Genomic DNA, 19,313 nt, shown 5'->3' with positions numbered 1-19,313 from the left:
TCAATCTGTTGCACTAACCTTATGACCAATCTCCATCCAACAACTGCTCAATTTTCTTTCCTTCTCCAATATCCTTATAGACGTCTTCAATTGTCCAGGGTACAAACTTATGTCCGGGGGGAAGTTGGTATTCTCAAACTTAGCACCAGTGACAAGATGCGCAAAAGCCTGCCCATATTTCTCATAGACATAGGCTTCGGGGTCATGGTTGAATACCCACTTGGGAAAGCGCAGGCGCACCGTCTTCGGATCCTTCATGATGGCATCCCAGTCGCTAGTGGCGTTCAGGAGCTGTGAGTTTACAAAGGCCATCTTTTGCGTGCAGCTGACACGCTGGTATCGTAAAAGATTGTAAACTTTGGCTCCAAGAGGTGCACCACTGGGCCCCCCATGAGATGCTAATTGCAAGCTTGATGCCAGCGTTATTGCATCCTCGAGAGCTAGAGTTCCACCGCTGACTGATGCTGGAATTGTGGAATGTGCGCAATCTCCCACCTGGACGACTCGCCCCCCTCTAGACGTCCACTCCTGACGCAGATTGCGCCATAGCAGTGGCCAGTGGATCAACCTTCCCCTAGGGGTAGCACGTATCAGTGCCTCAACTGCCGGATGCCAGCCAGGCAAGCGACGGAGTAATTCAATCACCTCTTCAGGGTCGACGTCCGGATCCCACGACTCCTTGGCCTTGGCACTCCCCTCCACCAAGAACTCATCTCGTGGAGTGATCCCGAAGGCTACTAGATCTGGTGATACGTACAGTCCGATATGCATGCCAGCTCCCAGCCAGAACTCATTTGCCGTGACACCTTCCCACCGCTTCCGGACTTCTTCGTCTTGCATAGCAAGGTGGGCTGGGAAGGATACACGGTAGACGGACATGCCGCTTGACTGCGTGGGCATGTGTTTTCCAGCGATTAGAAGTTCGGATCGAGACTTGAAGGCATCAGCTGCAACGACTATATCGGCCACTCGAACTGAGCCACCTTCTATCACGACTCCGCCCACACCAGCCTGTTCATCCTCGAAGTATTGATCAACACGTTGCCCATAGTCAACTTTGATGCCTATTTTGGCTGCCTGACGCAACAACATTGTGTAGAACTTCTTTCGGATCTGTACAGGACCCACATACGGGAAGTTCTCTCGCTCCGCTAGGTGCTCGGGATCATTGTAGCTGGGTTCTGAAGGCCCGTAGATGAGATCACTGGTGTGCCTATAGTAATAGGTTGGGGCTGTCACTTTGTCTTCTTCGAGCTCACGAAGCATGTCGGGCCAGTGACGGAAGACGGCAATCGCCGAGGGCTGGATGATAATAAGATCTCCTATAAATCCGGTACCGTTAGAAGCTGATGTTCTCTTCATTCCATTTACCTCGGCAGGAGCATGGAAATCGGGATAGGACGAACCGCTGTAATTAGGGCCATCGTTCCGCTCTAGAATTCCCACGACATTATGCCCTTTTCTCCAGCACTCCAACGCTGTCATCAGGCCAGCGAAACCGGCTCCAACAATCAGCACTTTGACATGCGTCTCTGGGTCACGCTCAGGCAGCTCATTTGGAGTACTGGACGTCCACTTCTCGGGGTCAAATTCATCTTTGTCGCCCACCGTGTAGAACTTTTGCACTGCTGGTGCAGTTGCTTCCCCCATTCTGTGGACTACCCAGAAAGTTAGGCTGAAGTCTAGAAGTCGAATTGGAATTCAAATCAGGTATTACAAAGTTAGCATGCATCCATTGTTATATTTAAATAGTAGAGAATGATCTTTAGCAATCACGTACACCTGTTCGACTTGCCAATATCGGGTATCGGGCTTCGGAAGACAACCGATTCGGTCATTTCTATGATGCCTCGGGTGATTTTCATACCTTACGATTCTATGAAATGGGAACAACATGAAATTCGGTGTTTTGATTTTTTAATTAGCATTTGCGTACCTATTTGCCCGATAATATATACTCCAATATCCCGTTCCGATTCTACAATCCGCCAAGGACTCATATCGGACTATTCAGTTCAATGAGCTTAGCTTCTATCATCAAGGCATTTCGGTACAATGACTTGAGCTGTGACTCTTAGGCATTTCAAGAGATTATGTGATACTTAGTCCATCAATAAATTAAGTAGTACTGACACTTTATATTTAAACATATATCCCACTTCTTCATTTTTTTAATTTTGTTTAAACACATCGTTTGGAACCTTGTTGATTCCAGCGGAGTATCTTTTATTCTGTCCCAACAACGCGGCACCACCACCACCAATCCAATGGCACCAGACACTCTTTCTCTTGCTGGCAAGGTGGCCATTATCACGGGTTCCGGTCGTGAAAATGGTATAGGAGGCAAGATTGCTAGGACGCTTGCCCTCAACGGTGCTGCTGTTACCATAAACTATGTTTCTGAGAAATCAACTTCTCGTGCAGAAGAAGTTGCTCAATCGATCCGTGATCTAGGTGCTCGGGTCGCTATCATAAGAGGTAGCATTGAAACTCAGGAAGGGGCCTCCAAGATTGTGTCTGATACAATGGAGGCTTTTGGTGTTGACCATGTCGATATCCTAGGTAAGTAACGCTCAAAACAAAGCAGAGATGCTATGATTTCTTTTGCTAATATGTGTGTATATAGTGAACAATGCCGGGGTTGGGAGCGTCCATTTCCTGACTGAGATGACTCCAGAGCATCTCCAGAACCATTTCGGCATTAACGTGTTTGGGACTCTCTTTATGACCCAGGCAGTTGTTACTTTGGGAAATATGCCTCGTGGTGGTCGGATCATCAATATTGGATCTTGTGCGTCAAAGATGGGCGTAGGAGATGGTATGGGCGTGTACGGCGCAACAAAAGCAGCAACAGATTACCTTTCTGCATCATGGGCCTGGGAGGTAAGTTCATTGCAGCAGAAAAATTTTCCCTTTTGTTGGTTATATAGGTCTCACTAACCGGGTTATTATATACAGCTCGGACGCAGCCGCGGGATCACCATCAACAGTATTGGACCTGGTCCAGTTGATACTGATATAATTGGCGACGGTGTTGCACATGTGACAGACCCGTCAATTCACAAAGATCTATTCATCACTCCATTTGTCAATCTGACCAGGGCTGAAGAGCGTGTGGGCACGACTGATGACGTTGCTGATGCCGTCCTTCTACTCGTCAATGAGAAGAGCCGTTGGATCACCGGTCAATTCATCTCGGTGAGCGGAGGTATCAACGTCATGTAGGAGGGTAACAGAGAGGCTATGGGGACATACAAATCATCGTCTACATGTACACCTCCATTTAGTTACATATAGGGTAGAACAATTTTCAACTACCTTCTACCTTTTTGACAGATGTATTTCCTTCAAATATGCACTACATGACTTTAAGATTCAATATTACATGTACCATGACACTAAATCGGGTTTATCCCTGTTCTTGTACAATATTAAATTACAGCACGCAACAACTGTCCGTTATAGTAGCCACAAATCACTTAACTCGAATATTTCGTTCGAGGGCTCGGATGGAGTGCTGCGCTGCGTATCATAGATTATCCCATTAGAGAGAGAGATTGCTATACAGAGCTCCGCAGATATATATTGCAGTACTTATCTGACGTTCGGGAGTGAGTCAATACGTATTGAGATAAGCATACATTGATCGCTTATTATGATTCGCGGCTGTACTGTAACCTGTACAATATCCTGGAACAGTGTGATCTTATCTCGTCGCGATCCTGAAATACTTGAAGACTTAGTTTGGCATTCCACCATAATTCAGTCGTTGTTAAACAAAAGAGGGGTACTATATTGTGCTAGTAATATTTTCATTCCACCGAAAGGGCTTTGGGGAAATTATACTAATCAGTTGATGTCAAGAAACTAATATTGAAAAAAGGAGTGTCCACAAAAAACATAAGAAAGGATTCTATTACGTATTACACTCAGGTAACTTCAAAAAAAGAAAGAGAAAGAAAGAGAAAGAAAGAGAAAGAAAAGATGCGAAGTCTAGAGCAACTAAGCCCATCACCACAGACAAACCTGAGCCACCTCAACCACAGATCTAAGTATGCCACATAAAGTAGAAAGACCTTGACAAGGGCGCGACGATTACACAGCCACACTGGCTGCTGCATGGGCGTCAATTTTCTTGAAATTGTTGAAAAAGCTGAAGCAGAGAGCGATTCCCGCCGCAGCGATCCCAATGGCATAGGAGACCTTGAGACCGGTCATGTAAGCAGGCAAAATAACAGTCATCTGCTCAGTTGTAAAGACATCTCGCAGCTCGCTCGCACCAGTCGCGACCACCAAGGCTGAGTTGATTCCAGATGCGGCTGCGTCAATGTGGACGATAATTTGGTTGACGAAGGCAGATTGTGCTGCAGTCACGAAAACCGCACCTCCGACAGTTTGGAAGACTGAGAGATGAGGTGTGTTAGCAGGTTTTTCATCGGATAATCAAGAAGTAGCAGGCGAAATACTCACAGACAATGATACCCGTCACGGTTGCAATATCACTGGGAACCACTGCACCATGCACCGCATTGATGGGAACCTGGTAAGCCAATCCCCATCCCACTCCACCGATGATTTGGTATCCAATCCACTTGCCTGTGCTTGTACCGATGTCCAGCGAGTACAACAGCCCCGCACCGAGCGTCGCAAGGACTCCACCGATAACCATAAGAGGAGCAGTATGACCAGTTTTGGTGATGCTGCCACCAGAGACAACGATAGCCAACGACATCGAGACAATCAAAGGAAGATTTCGTACACCAGACATGGTAGGATTGACGTTTTGAACGCTCTGGAAGTAGTAAGGAAGGTAATAGACGAATATAAAGTACGAACCCGCGAAAAGAAACGCGTAGATTGCATTCACAAGGATGAGGTGGTTCCACATCAAGCGCGGCGGGAAAGCAGCCCGTTCTCCTTGGAACCACTCCCACACCATAAAGGTAATAATCATGAGGGGGAAGCCGACAAGAAGACCGATGACAGTACTAGAGTTCCATGCCCTCGTCTGTCCACCAAATTGCAGTGGCAATATGTATGAAGTGATGGTACAGATTAGAAGGATGGTTCCGATAGGATCTATCTGCAGGAGCTTCTCCTTCATTGTAGCCGGGGTTGTCGAAGCTCTGACAGGCGTATGGAAGAAGAAAAGAATGGAAGCGGCTGCGAGGCCTCCAATGGGCAAATTGATGTAAAAGCCTAGATGAAAAGAAAAATTGGAAAGGGTCAGCGAAGTCCAGTTAAGAACAACTACTTTAGTTGATTAAGTGAATAGCAGAAGTACTCACACCACCTCCAAGTTATTTTATCGGCGAATGCACCACCAACAAGGGGGCCAACGACCGACGCTATGCCGTAAGACATGCCAATAATACCGGTGAAGAGTGGCCGCCTTTTTGGACTAGCAATGAAAGCGATGATAATGAAGGCTCCACTCCCAATACCAGCTGCACCGACTCCAGAAATTGCACGACCGATAATCAGTGCCACGGAATTTGGAGCCACACCACAAATCAAGCTTCCAAGCTCGAAAATGAAAACCGCAAGCAGGAACGAGATTTTCAGAGGGAAAAATTTGTACACCTTTCCCCAGGTCGACTGGAAGCCTCCGGTAGTCATAAAGAAAGCCGAGCCATACCAACTAGCATCATTAAGGCTGTGAAACTGATCGGTAATTTTTGGAATAGCCGTCGCTACAATCGTCTATTTGTTTAACATTAACGTTAGATGATGATGGCACTTTGAAGAGAGGCTCCTCTCCTCACTGAGGGATTGGGGACATACCATGTCGAGAGCAACCAAAAAGATGCTCATACCAAGAGCCGCGACAATGATGAGTAGCTTGATACCATGAGGATACTGTGATTCGTCGTCCGCGTCCGGTTCTTCAGAATCTACCTTTTCCGGTAGGTAAGAAGTCTCTTGGCCATTTGGAGCATTATGATTCTCGCTCTCTAAATCGGCTTCAGAAGGAGCGTTGGTTATTGATGACTGCAGGCTCGAGTCTGTAGTCTGGCGCTCCTTTTCCAAGTCGAAGGTTGAACCCATTTCGGCGAATAGTAATGGAATGTTCCCGGTCGATAATTGCGGAATAATGTCCCTGACACGACGGGATATCTTTAAAGTAAAATAAGAATAGTTTCACATGGAGACCAGAAGGTCTTTAGAACTTGCTTGATAATTTTGAAAAGCATTCTTACAAATGCCGGCCCAATTTGAGCCTGTTATGTCCGGTCGGAGGAACGAGTAAGTAAACAGTCGCCCAGCACGGTTTGACCGCCGTACGGGGGACTCGGGGATACGCCCCTAGCGGCAAGTACTAATGCTCACATCCCTGTGGATTTTACTACAACATACTCCGTAATATACTCCGTACAACATAGGCAGATCCCTGAAATTGAAGTGAGAATTACTTGCCGCTGTGGGCCTCCGTAATTGGGACATATGGGATATATGATAAAGGTCCGTATAGCGTCTAAAGTGTCTAATTTCTGACTAGGTATGAAGTTGTTACTACTTACCTAGGTAAGTACTAGTAGTAGTTACTATGAACACATCTCCTCCCGTATTACTCCTCAATGATGGAGTATCAGAACGCACCCGGAACAAAATCATTCACCTGCGCCGACTCGAACAAAGGTCCCACAATATTCCCAAACTCCGCATGTGCCGCATCCTTTCTCAGATAATAATCTCTATCCTCCTCGTTGTCGAATTGCGTAACATAAACATGAGTGAATCCCCCCTATAACTTCCCAAATGAACCTGATATCACCAAGTGTTATAGATACGTTACTTACTGCTCTGTTTTCAACACTGATATCTTTGCCTGCCATTTGGTTGGTGATATATGGTGTTTCGGACTCGGCGCGTACACATTGGTCCTTGAGGGAGAGAAAGCGACGGTTTACCTAAATTTCAAAGATTTACCACCTGCTTTCCAAAAAAAAAAATACTCAACTTGCGAGAAACAAGACTTACGCCTTCCACTTGTTCCGGCGTCACCTCTTCTTTGAACGAGATCATCACAATATGGACAAGTCCCATTTTGAAGTTAACGAACAGATTTTGTTAGAAAAAAAAGTAGTATAGGTAGATCACTGTGTTGTACATTAGCTACGTGCTAAACAGCTATTTGTAGTTTAACTGTTGGAGATATACCCCGAGGTCATCCTCCTTGGCCCCGAATTGTCCGAGCCGCCGATGCTATTTCTAACTTACCAGTCATTCTTTGAGCTATGTCCAAATGGGAATTCTTATCTGTTTCATATTTCACGCTAAATGTAAGATGTAATATTATTCATGTAAATTCAAACTTTTGTCCGCCGCATTTGCATTTCGCGGCGGTCGAATGACATCCGCTGATTCAGCTGTCCCCAAGCATTCCCCCCGCCCGGCGGTCCGATTGCTCTGTTCACCTTCCATATCATCTTTTACGGCCTCCGCAGCCAAAACACCGTGACGGACTGACTGACAATCTATGTATGGAGATGGATATGGACTACGATATTATTGCCGAATCAGAGGCGAAGCGGAGGAAGATCCGCAAAGGGACTAAAAGTTGCTGGGAATGCAAAAAGCGCAAGATGAAATGCGTGTATGCGGACCCTCCCTCTCCAGCCGATGCCAATGCCGTTTGTATTGGCTGCCAGCGGCGAGGGTCCAAATGCGTGAGCCAGGAATTTGAGTTTATTGGCGGAAGAGAGAATGCAGGACATCTCGAGAGGAAGGGACGACACCGCACGAGCGGTAACGATGAAGATCGTGTTGCGAGGGTTGAGGCCTTGGTTGAACAACTGATCAAGAAAGTGGACCGTCATGGGGGAGTAGGAGTACCCGGAACTAGCGAAATTCCGACTCCTAGTTATGGAATCCTTACTCCGGATGCTGCATCAATAGACCAAGAATCTTCACGTTTCTTGTCTGTATGCAAACCTTCCGATGTATGTATATATCTATTGAAGTCCAGTGTATAATGAACTGTCACTGATTTTATCAGGATCATGGCCCGGCTGAAGCTGAGGGGAGATATGAAAATCTATCTCAAAGATTGCACGAGTCCTTACCCTCACGACAAGTTATCGAGATGATATACAATGCCCGCGGTAGAAAAGCCATACTTTTTTATGAGATGCTAAACGCTCCATATGCTGTCCTCGAGCAGAACGGCCTCAAATCGCCAGACAGTTTACTCGAAATACCTAGTCCGAGTTCGCATCCAGTGCTGATCGCAAGACATATGCTTTATATTGCTACTTTCCTCCAGCATCTTCACCCTAAGTCCCTTGGGGCGATAAACGGTTTGCTGGAACCACTCCCCGCCCTGATGGAACGATTAGCAGGAACTGCTATTAATTTGGTCACGACAAACGACGAATTCTTTGGCAGCATTGAAGGACTGGAGTGTGTTATGATGGAAAGCATGTACTACCATAATGGTGGAAATCTACGACGAAGCTGGATAGCGAACCGGAGGGCTATGGCTATTGCGCAAATGATGAATCTCCACCAAAATCAAAGCCGAGCAAAGTACAAGGTTCTTGACCACAAAACGAAAGCTTATCCACAGTTCATGTGGTTTCGAATTGTCTCCCTCGACCGTAACTTGTGTCTCATGCTGGGTCTTACGCAAGGCTCCTTTGATCAGAGCATGGCCACTGGCACAGCATTCAGAGATGACATTCCTATGGGCCGCCTCGAGCGGATGCACTGTACCCTCGCGTCTCGCATATTGGAGCGCAACGAGTCTGACTTGTCCGACCCGTCCGCTGATGACTTTGCCCTGACACAAAACCTCGACTTGGAGCTACAGAAAGCGGGCAGAACTATGCCCAGCAAATGGTGGCTTATGCCGAACCTAGACAGTGTCACGGATGACCCACAGGCTCTCTTTCTAGATATGGGACGACTGTTTAACCAGTTGTATCATTACAACTTGCTCAATCAGCTCCATCTGCCTTACATGCTTCGTTCATCACCTGAACAAAAGTACGAATATTCCAGAATGACCTGCGTGAATGCCTCAAGGGAGGTCCTCTTGCGATTTATCATGTTTCGTGGCTACAACAGGAATAATTTTTGCTGTCGGACAGTCGACTTTTTTGCACTCATGGCGGCCATTACTCTACTTCTGGCGCATCTCAACAGCCACCATTTTTCACAAGTCAGCAACCTCTTAGGGCACCAATATCTTGGCGACCGTGCCATGATAGAGCAGGCACAGGTGAACATGGAAGAAATCAGTCGTGTGAACGGAGATACTTTAAGTGCCCAAAGTGCGGACTTATTACATAAGTTGCTGGCCATTGATTCCGAAACAGCAGATGGCGTCAGTACGGAGAGCGTCAGCGTTCAGACACCAGAAAGTGTAGTATTCCAGTCAAGCGAAAACGACAATGGCGTTGTTCGGGTGCAAATACCTTACTTTGGCATTGTCAGGATTGCCCGTCAGGGCGTTATTTCCAAGGAAATCGGTAACGCACAACCTCTCTTAACTAATGGCCAACCCTACACCCCGGTGATTAGTATGCATCACACTGAGAGCTCGGAAGCTGCAATGCGTGATCTTGGCTCTGGTCGCTTCGATGGAAATGCATTTCCCAGATCAATGACCGAAGCGGATTACAACTCTGTCGATAGTGTTAATGGTCCGCCTGCGCAGCTCACATCGCGATATCAAGATGCCATTTCCGATACCCTCCTGCAGAACTATCAGGATCCTGGGCTAACTGCCGGGGTGCACGACTGGGCATTCCAGGGTGTCGATATGGCTTTTTTTGACAGCATAATGAGAGGCCTCGATAACGGAAATAGTTCAGAAACCTGGGATAGTGGCCCTTAGTCTTAAAGATATAATAGTGTTTTATTGATACTAAGTGGTTTATTTGATTGACAATTTGTTCAACAATTCATCTGCGAATTCAATGATGGTGCACGGAATCCTTAACATATATCTTAAGATCACTGTTCTTTATTCCATTGCCTAATCTCATACCATCACGTCTCCTTTAAAGGCAGCGAGGTTGTCATTCTACCCGTTGTAATTGGAAAGCCCATTTCAACTCTGCTACGGTATCTATTTTGCATTGGAAGCGATTTTTGCTCAAAGCTGTGATAAATTCAATGGGTACAACCGACTTGAACTGCGGGCTTTCGGAACGCTCTTTGGCCTCTATTGGTGTGTTGTAGCTATAATGTAGGCGGTGAAATTACAAGCTCTCATTTCCCCTACCACGAGGAATGGAAAGGGTACCTTTCTTCGTCGCGACCCCAAGATCTGGTCCCGGGGATGGTGAGCTCTTGTACGAGTTCCGAAGTCAGAACTTACATCACTCTTTGCCTAACTACTGAGCGATGTCGTCGCAAGGGCTCTCACTTGTTTAGAGGGGGGGGGGGGGGGGGGGGGGCAGTGTCAAGGATATACATGAGGCATACATGAGAAGTGGAGAGATACATCTATATGCAGAGCCCACGTAGTGTATCTAAGTTCCCACGACACGCGAAGCCGCCTTGATTCTTCTTCCTCACGCTACATCTTGTACCTAAGTCAACTATAATTGTTTGTAATATTGATAATTTATCACGAGACACTATCCACCTTTACGTATACGTGGGACCCACACAATACTTTTCCAGAGGGCCTACTGCTCCCAAAAGTCCATCATAAAGCTGTCAGGAATGAAAAGTATTAAAAGGATTACCTACTGAAACCCAAAGGACTATATGTACATGACCATTTATTAAGAAATTTTAGTTAGTGTTTCATACATGTTCTCTCGCAGTCCACTGAGCCACGTCCCCGAAATCAGTCTCCATTGTCGTACTTGTAACCTCGAATGTCTGGCGAATACCCACTTCCATTCTTCCTGGACATGAAGGCGGCATAGTCAATCTTTTCTCGCTACTGCTGGGGCTGGATGGCTGAGGCCATGAATTTTCCAAGTCTCTCTGACTTTCGATGTTTGTCACCATGACAGCCAATCTATCAGCTCTTAGCTCACCCCGCTCGGTCCCATTAATCGAGCTCAAAGGCACAGGGTGATGCTGACTTGGACCAGTGCGACGCCCGTAGCTCGCTTTTGGGAACCCAGCGGAATAGGATGGATCAGCGCGCGTACCAAACCAGTGGCGAAGCAGGGGACGAAGGGTTGCGAGACAGCCGGCAGTAATACCGAGGCCGGCCTCGAGGTTCGACCAGTAGGCGATTTGGACAGTAGCATCTTTGGTGGATCAGCATTGTTGGAGCATGAAAATTTAAAGGTGAGAAAGGAACGTACACAAAAAGTCGTTCAAATCATCAAAGGTTTTCACAAACGGAATACGGACAATCACGGCAGAAGAAGCACTGCAAAAGGAATTAGCTGAGTATTCGCAAAAAAAAATGGGCAGTCACATACATGCATGCCATGCTCAAGATTCCGACCACAGCCATCTTCGTCTGTGTCTTCATTTGCAGTTTGTGCACAACGAAGATTGGCAAAATTCCCACAGTGAAGTCACACATCGCGGCAAAAGCACTGTAAATGTATGTCATGGCGATAATGATTTCCATGTTGATACAAGAGCCTTCCCCTTCGATGTTGCGAACGGGGTGATGCGCCATTCGGGTCCAGAAATAGGACAATGGCTTGCATTGCAATAGCATCAGGAACATGAAAACCAGGCCAGCAAGAACTGTCAGGACCATGACGGAATAGAGAAGTAGAATGTGCGTCCGGTTGATACAGATACGCATCAGGAAAATACAAATTGAGATCTTGCAGAAAATCGATGCGAAACAGAATCCAATTTCGCAGAGCCACCAGTACTATTAGAAGATTGAGTGAGGGTTCTTAGAAATATTTTGGGGTCTGTTTACCTTCATGGCGAGTACTCGGTCCTCTGTTTCCACGTTATACCAGTGTCGCCCATTGCCATGTACCCCCGCTCCAATCATGGATCCGCAGAACATTGCATACCAGGCCTATCTCGAGGTAAGTAGGCAGCAAAAAACAATTAACCAACAGGGGCAACTTACCATAGCCATCACCATCGCACCGTCATCCCATCCGAACGCTTTAACCAAAAAGCCACGGACATAGCATCGGAGCATCACGGCCACACTTGCTATGGACATGAACAGCCCCGCGATGACCTTGATGGCCATGTTCCTTGAATCCTCATCGCTAACCATTTTGAAAGTCGAGATGAGACGTGACAGAAAACGGTTGCATTATTTTGATTCAAAGTGAAAATCTCAAAAGTGGACAGCGCGGAGATCAAGTAAAAGTAAGCCCGTCAGGGGCATTTTAGGTACGCCGAGGCTACTCACCAAATCTTGTCACCAGCTAATGATAGGAAAGGATCAACAAAGCCAACGCTACCTAGTCAACGGTATTGCGGGAGCCGCACAAGAGATCATCGCAATCAATTTAACGAAATGCCGGCCTGTGGAGATTTCGAACTGTCCGGAACCTATGCCCCGTTCCGCCCACAAACATCAGGGATATTCACCCCGAGCCCTGTAGCCAAAAGGGTAAAATCTTTCAGGAGCATTAAGCTAACACCCACTGTTCAGACTAGCGTGATTTGACGAAACGTACATATCCACCAGACGCGGGACAGGCTCCACAAGTGGGCAGCTAGCCAACTTACTGGGAATCAAGGAAATTTAAGTCTCGACTTTCCCCTGCATATGTTTCCACGTGTGGTTCCAAAACCAAAGACATTATTTGGCGATCTAGTTTTTGACCTATTGTTTTGACTCGGGTTGATCCATGGGAATGACTAGTTCGGTCTATTCTAAATGATCTGGCAACCGTTACTCGACACCCACCGTTGTCAGTTCAGGACCAATTGATAATTAGTTGCCGTAATTCCCGAGCGAACTGGGCCCAGCCCGAAAAAAAAAAATGGTTGAAAGTGGCAGTGTTACAAGGACGCGCAGCGGCTCGACTACCAAACATGGTGTCGATTCTAAGAATGATCAACAGGCAAATATATAGTTATAATCGAGAACTATACTTCAGAAAGTTTCAAACCCACGATATGTGATATCCAAGAGACTCTTGTCTGTCGGGGATTTCTCGTACCAGTCGGGTCCGAGGAGACAACAATGAAAAGTTGCATTGCTGTTAATTCTATTATTCGATTAAAAAATATGACTTTATTGATATCCCCAAAGTCATGGTGATAACGCTTAAATGGACCGTTATTCATAACACCTTACTACTGGTCGTGTGACATATGACCCTAACCGTTGTCTAATTTCAATATCCATAACAAGTGATACGGTCGCTAAGCTGAGTGGTAGCGGTAATACATATCTCTAATACACTACCTGTCTCGATACCGGAAAAGAATCCATTGTCTGTAGTAGACCCAATGGCCGACAAACCGATACTCACCCGCGCGGTTTAGAATTCGACTTGCCGCACGCTCAATCGGTGATAGGTCAGGGGGGAGATACGGTGAAGAGAATTGATCCTATTAAGGTTTTTTCTGAATTTGGATTTTATGCTTTGTTGGCATGCTGAGCATCAAACTTATTCAATTTTCCCGGACAGAGTTTAGCGAGAAATACCGAGTTCCCCAATAGTAGGCCTGTCAGACATTTGAAGTTTTGTCAGAAGAATTTTCGGAATTTTTTGGAAGTAAGAATAGGTAGGGAGTTGACCCGATGGTGGGACCAGCCCTGAAAAAGGGTGGGGCTAGTTGGGGCTAGTTGGGGGCGACTAGCCAACTGCGCTGCACGTTACGTACCTGGCGCTAAGCGTGCCAAAAACACACTGGGTTAATTCCCAGTCAATTTTGAAATTAGGTATTTGTAGGGGCTTATCATATAAAAGGTACAAAAGGCTACAAAGTCGATATTTTTTTTTCTAGGGTAATTATAGGTGTACACATATTTTGTAAAAGAGCTGTTAACTTGATATGGATAATGTCAAGTATATGCTGGAACCGTTTTAAGTTCCACATACAATTTTTATATATGGTACTTTTTTAATCTGCTTTCCACATTTTGACACTAATTATTTAGAATTGACGCTAGTAGTAGAATGATCTAACCATACTTATATTATAATACTCTTGTGTGAATTTTCAGCTAGTCCAAGGGTTAACAAAAATGGATATTCTCAATTTTGTGGCCTGTATGCCTTTTGTATGATAAGCCCATACAAGAGTTACCTAACTTCAAAATTCATTGTTGACCGGGAATTATCGTTGACTGGGGCGCATCAACACAGGGTGTGTTGGGCCCTTGGCACGATTCTTGGTCAATATAAAGGTGATATCACTCGCAGAAGGCAATCTCATTGTGTATGGTTGTGATGGGCATCCGTCTTGGCTGTGGAATGTTGCTTCGGCGTTTCTTTTTCGTCGTTTTAGGGTCAAAGGCCGGAAGAGATTTCGACTTCATTAGTTAGCTGGTTAAGTGAAAGACACAATTGGGAACCTTGAACGTGTATCCATCGGAAGAGGTGATATCTTACCACCAAGGTCGTCGCTGGATCAGCTCATCCCGGCCACACCCAGAAGTGTTACATAAGCCGCAACAGTAAGGGGTTTAGTTAGGTAGCATTAATAACGTATTTCACAAGCCAGCTGCGCACACAAGCGAGTTGCGCAGCCCAAAACACATAGTAAAAGCGATAAATTACAACTTGATATTTCAACAACGGTTGTTTATATAAACTTTCTTTGTAGCCTAATGCTTTTTTATATGATATCTAGCCATTTGTTAGAGGTTAAAGAAATTTTATAATATTATGATTCCGGTATATATATTTCTAGTTTTTCGCAACGTAATTTTCGGTAATTTTCCATGATAACATAGCCTTCTATTCTCTTCGAAATTAATATATGAAGCTAATGAGTCTTATCGATGGCTATCGACAAATAGGGAGCTAAAATAAAAACATCGTTGTTGAGATATAAACGCAGAATATATCGTATTTACTATGTGTTTTGGGCTGCGCAGCTCGCTTGTGTGCGCAGCTGGCTTGTGAAATACGTTATTGATCCTATTAATTGACACACTCTAACTAGTAAGCCTAACCGCTCGATCCAATGTCAACATGTATTTGGATGTTCCTCGGTCGAGGTCTTGGTCGCAATATTTCTGACCGGTGAAATCAGTCGCTAGTTCTGACGAAACGTTGCTCACCAGCAACGGACGTTAGGTATGAGTAGCATACTCTACTAGTCTTCCAGCAAAGCGTCTGCATACCCTACTAGGTAAGTTGGATCCATCTCGTTGAACAAGGTATGAGAATCATTCCCCTCCCAGATTGGTGCGTCCTCGGGTTTCTCATCGTTATTTACATCATTGTTCCAAAAGGAAATTGTAGATTGGAGGTTTCTGGAGGCATCAAGGGATGGTCTATTGCGATCGTTGAACGCATCGGGCGACAATTGAGATTCATCGATGGGTGACTGATTACTGGGCATACTACCGGGGTATCCTTCATCTCCGTTATCGGAAAAGAAGGGCTCTTGTTGGTATTCACGAGAAATTTCTTTCAAACGGTCGCCCTCTATTCCGTTGAGAATACCAAGGCGAGCGAGCAAATCGTGAGTCAGTGGAAGACCGTTAGCCATAGTCTTCAGTCGGCCACCAGGCCACTCTTCGCCATTGATAGTCCGTCGATAGAATTCTCGGAGCCCAAGGATAAGGTACTTTTGTTGCTGTTCGAGTAGTTCGACGTAACTACCAGAGACCGGATGAGCAGGAATGACAGGTATGTCAGGTTGTCAATGAATCAACAACCTACCCTTTCGGATAAATCTTTTCTTGGGCTTTCTTCCGGTCACCAAAAATGCATATCGCATTGTATACTTGACATCTTGAACAAGGGTGAGCACCATCACACTAACAATATACTTAGTAAAGCTATAGGGTAGGAATCTGGAAACCCACCTTGGTTTTCCTCAGTCGACATTGGTCACATGCCTTGGGCACTCTCTTCCGAACATTATCATTCAAATGTGAGTGCACTGACTCCAAGGATGGCGCTGACTCCGACATGTCGAATGGGAAGATTGCGCTTCGTTTTCCAGGAGGTGGGGGAGCTATGTTCAATGAATTATTTTAGTCACGAGGCACGACAATAGAAATCGCAGACGGCAAAAAATGTCGGCTGTGAAAGCAAGCTCACTTCGCTGATCAAATATATTGGGCTTGATCCTCGGGATTGTGAGCACTTGCAGATATTCAGACTTGTATTGCTTTGAATATATATATATATATATATATATATTTTAGCCCAACCGTGACAGGGTGAGGGATTTTGATTAAACACAACTATGTCGATTACCTGATCGCCAGCATGGTTTGAACATATCTTGCCAAGGCCATGTGTATTGAATTACAAACCTCTTCACGAAGTCCTTTCTATTGGTCACAGGAACATTTCAATATTCTGTTCGTCTTTCAGCATGCCGGCTCTAAGACCATTGCACCCCTCGCATTATGACCCCACGGAATATGCACCTAGATATATCGCTCATCGATTTGCTATCATTTTTGTATGCTAGTCCAGAACATACGTAATACTATTAAATTAGAAGGGGCCGTTTTATGCGATTATATAGCGTTCTAGATCCAGCATGTTTTCAGCTTGTTTGAATGGAAGGCCCGCGGAAAACAACAAACAGCAGAGGTTCGTTTTTGGCCAATGTTGTACCTGTGCCCGGCGACCTGTGCGCCCAACCTCTCACGAGCAAATTAATGATTAAAAGATTACCAACGCTTACCCTTGTGATGTGATCGAATTTTAGTAAAGCATGCCTACCGAAGTAAGTTATGAGGTCGGGTTAATCTCTTACATAGTATTCGTGTGGGGTGGGAGCTTTCATTTTCCCCGCTGACGCATGCAAAAAGAGCTGTTTTCATTTAAAGTAATAATTACGTCCGGTAAACACAAATATTGAAGTTAGATTTAGATCTATCTACTCACATTGTCGTGGAAATTTCCAAAATTCTCAAGAGTTATCATAAGAACACGTTAAACAATCAGAGCAACAGTATAGACCGCGCGAGATCTATCATCTTTCGGATTGAACACCCGAGTAACTTATGAAGAACAAAGCCCTAATGGGAAACTTTAGGCACATGATTTGGAACATTCTACAAAGACCGCTTCAATGTTATTTTCTGCCGGTAAAACTCTGAAGTATCAGACATCCACTTACGGTAATTGTAACTTGATACTTAATTTCCTTTTGCTTAGGCCTGTCAAAGCTAGGGATTACCTCGCCCCTGATGCCGGTTACCTGAATATGGAAACCGAACGATACGGTTTTACCTCTTCCGAATGTAAGACGGCAAATATCATGTTTGGATGATCCTTGAAGTTAGCCTATGTAACTGTGCCAAGCGTCAACTAGTTGCGTAGTTAGTCACCATGTACTCTGTAAGTAGTTAGTGTTATATTGGTGGGCCTTGGCACGGTTGGTGGCTGTCATGTGACCTGTGCCGTCTTCTGTTTGTGAAGTGAAGTAATTCTGTTACTAAAATTATCGGACATTAGCCTCTTTCAAGACATATTTTGAGTCGGAGGCGATTCCGAACACGGGGTATATTTAATTTATTAAAGAGCCTGGGTCCCCCCTTTTTGACTTTAAAAACTTCACCCTGCGTCATACCCCACACACCGCGTCTTCTACTCCTCAAAAATCCCCCTTGAAAAGCGGGTTTGACGTTGAAAGCTCATAGTCAATACAGAATGCGCTGCCAGGATGGGAAAATACCTAATGGGAGTTCCATGACCTGATTTTAGCGTCTGCTAATGGAGTGATCCTACGAAAAGCCCGAGGCAAAAGCAAATTTTTTTAAACTTTGGGCCTTGGCAAAACGGGCCACGCCAAGGCTTAGCTCTGTATATAAATAGCCTAAAGGGGTAATTTCTGCATGGGCCTTAAATTTCAAGACACCGACGATATCGCCGTCTAATATAGACCTAAGGCGGCACAATCCGAAATGCTGGTACTGGATATTGCACAAGCGGGTCCCCCCCCGACAAATAAACTGACAGGCTGTAGGAGTCTGTTGATGAATCATGATTCAGGCTAGCTTACTAATCCAGATTATCTATCGCCTATCACCACATTCGTTTAAGAACACTGAAGTCAAAATAGTGTCATTATAGAGGGAGTAAAAAACAGATAGATGGTGGAGATGATGTGAACATGTGGTATTTGGCTTCGGTAGTTTCTATTGAGTCGCGGTGCGCATTATACAGGGACTGAAATCAAACTTGACCCGAAAAGAAATCGTACGGCTCAAACAAAATACCCAAGTCCGTGTAGTTTTAAAAGCAGCTTATTAGGCACCGGCACCTGTATCCCAATTTGGTTGCATGTGGATTCCTGCTGAACAGGGTCAAAATACCAGGCGACAGCTGGCATGGGTGTAGTTATAAGAGCTGTGATCCTGAAATACTGTGTAAGTGTTGTATTCACATTTTCTGGTTCTCGCTTTTGCTGCTTCTGTTTCTGTTTCTCATTGCCATCAAACAACTCACCGCTGCTACCTCCTCTCTTCCTCGGCCCCAATATGGACGATATATACCTTGTTGATGATCATATCACACCGCTTCAGGTAGTCGAGTTTACCATATGCGCGAACATTTCACGCCACGGCGAGACGGTTGACATTCCAATGGATACGCATGACGAGTCGGGCGAAGAAGACAACCAAGGCTTGGTGAAGGAGCAGAAGCTCTCGCGGTGGTTCGGCCTGCTTTTGGTTCCGGCCTTGGGGCCTATGCCAATACGTGCTTTACAGAGTCCGCTATTGACTCTTCTAGCGAGTCTGTCGAAGGAGCCAGCGCCAAAGAAAATCCTCCCCGCACACTAACACCAAGACCAAAAACCAGAACTGCCAACAATACAACAAACCACCGCCTGTACCAATAAACGCCCTAACCCAATCCCGCATCAACAAAGTCCTCCAAACCGCAATAATCGAAATCCTCATAATCATCTGGTCGACTCACTGGTCCACACCCATATCCTCCATAACCACGACGATCGCCCCATTCGTCTCGCACTGGGAAAGGCAAAGCAAAGTGAGCCTGCTGGCAGTGGAAATACACTCGCGGGACACATACGCAGCAATTGATATTAACAACCATAGACACAGTTTCAAGACCGCCCACAAACAGAATTTCGTCTTCCCGGTTATGTGCGGAAGGTGGCGCGGAGGAGTCTTAGGTGGGGATTTTATTGAGCTCCAGCTGGGGATGTGAGAGTTATGAATGAGGTTGAGATGGTGCATTAGAGGCCGTCATCATCCTCCATATCATCGACTATTTCCACGAAACGGAAAACTA

The 19,313-nt window shown here is 45.5% G+C and overlaps 8 protein-coding genes across 8 annotated transcripts; 3 read left to right on the top strand and 5 right to left on the bottom strand.

Moving 5' to 3' along the window:
- Positions 1-1,650, bottom strand: N7447_008771 (Monooxygenase FAD-binding; the record flags this gene model as incomplete). Its single annotated transcript, XM_057233033.1, has 1 exon — positions 1-1,650. One exon carries the CDS (start codon positions 1,648-1,650, stop codon positions 1-3), a length of 1,650 nt encoding a protein of 549 aa, XP_057082575.1.
- A 617-nt stretch (positions 1,651-2,267) lies between these two features.
- On the top strand, positions 2,268-3,225 carry N7447_008770 (SDR family NAD(P)-dependent oxidoreductase; the record flags this gene model as incomplete). Its single annotated transcript, XM_057233032.1, has 3 exons — positions 2,268-2,562; positions 2,627-2,883; positions 2,959-3,225. The coding sequence occupies 3 exons, from the start codon at positions 2,268-2,270 to the stop codon at positions 3,223-3,225; spliced, it is 819 nt and encodes a 272-aa protein (XP_057082574.1).
- Positions 3,226-4,095: 870 nt separating this feature from the next.
- N7447_008769 (MDR family MFS transporter) lies at positions 4,096-6,048 on the bottom strand (the record flags this gene model as incomplete). The annotated part of the gene is made up of 4 exons (XM_057233031.1): positions 4,096-4,403; positions 4,471-5,199; positions 5,289-5,703; positions 5,785-6,048. 4 exons carry the CDS (start codon positions 6,046-6,048, stop codon positions 4,096-4,098), a joined length of 1,716 nt encoding a protein of 571 aa, XP_057082573.1.
- A 541-nt stretch (positions 6,049-6,589) lies between these two features.
- Positions 6,590-7,047, bottom strand: N7447_008768 (Dabb family protein; the record flags this gene model as incomplete). The annotated part of the gene is made up of 3 exons (XM_057233030.1): positions 6,590-6,745; positions 6,801-6,911; positions 6,982-7,047. 3 exons carry the CDS (start codon positions 7,045-7,047, stop codon positions 6,590-6,592), a joined length of 333 nt encoding a protein of 110 aa, XP_057082572.1.
- A 443-nt stretch (positions 7,048-7,490) lies between these two features.
- Positions 7,491-9,841, top strand: N7447_008767 (uncharacterized protein; the record flags this gene model as incomplete). Its single annotated transcript, XM_057233029.1, has 2 exons — positions 7,491-7,943; positions 8,000-9,841. The coding sequence occupies 2 exons, from the start codon at positions 7,491-7,493 to the stop codon at positions 9,839-9,841; spliced, it is 2,295 nt and encodes a 764-aa protein (XP_057082571.1).
- A 758-nt stretch (positions 9,842-10,599) lies between these two features.
- Positions 10,600-12,172, bottom strand: N7447_008766 (uncharacterized protein; the record flags this gene model as incomplete). Its single annotated transcript, XM_057233028.1, has 6 exons — positions 10,600-10,668; positions 10,768-11,219; positions 11,277-11,344; positions 11,397-11,806; positions 11,858-11,962; positions 12,017-12,172. 6 exons carry the CDS (start codon positions 12,170-12,172, stop codon positions 10,600-10,602), a joined length of 1,260 nt encoding a protein of 419 aa, XP_057082570.1.
- A 3,008-nt stretch (positions 12,173-15,180) lies between these two features.
- On the bottom strand, positions 15,181-16,006 carry N7447_008765 (Zn(II)2Cys6 transcription factor domain-containing protein; the record flags this gene model as incomplete). The annotated part of the gene is made up of 3 exons (XM_057233027.1): positions 15,181-15,688; positions 15,753-15,850; positions 15,899-16,006. 3 exons carry the CDS (start codon positions 16,004-16,006, stop codon positions 15,181-15,183), a joined length of 714 nt encoding a protein of 237 aa, XP_057082569.1.
- Positions 16,007-18,535: 2,529 nt separating this feature from the next.
- N7447_008764 (uncharacterized protein) lies at positions 18,536-19,229 on the top strand (the record flags this gene model as incomplete). Its single annotated transcript, XM_057233026.1, has 2 exons — positions 18,536-18,755; positions 18,793-19,229. The coding sequence occupies 2 exons, from the start codon at positions 18,536-18,538 to the stop codon at positions 19,227-19,229; spliced, it is 657 nt and encodes a 218-aa protein (XP_057082568.1).
- Between the last annotated feature and the right edge of the window lie 84 nt (positions 19,230-19,313).

Source organism: Penicillium robsamsonii, assembly GCF_028829455.1.
Source record: "Penicillium robsamsonii strain IBT 29466 chromosome Unknown utg000005l_segment0_segment0, whole genome shotgun sequence".
In the NCBI taxonomy this organism is placed as follows: domain Eukaryota; kingdom Fungi; phylum Ascomycota; class Eurotiomycetes; order Eurotiales; family Aspergillaceae; genus Penicillium; species Penicillium robsamsonii.
The sequence above is the reverse complement of the archived record's forward strand: the minus strand, read 5'-3'. Positions and strand labels throughout refer to the sequence as shown.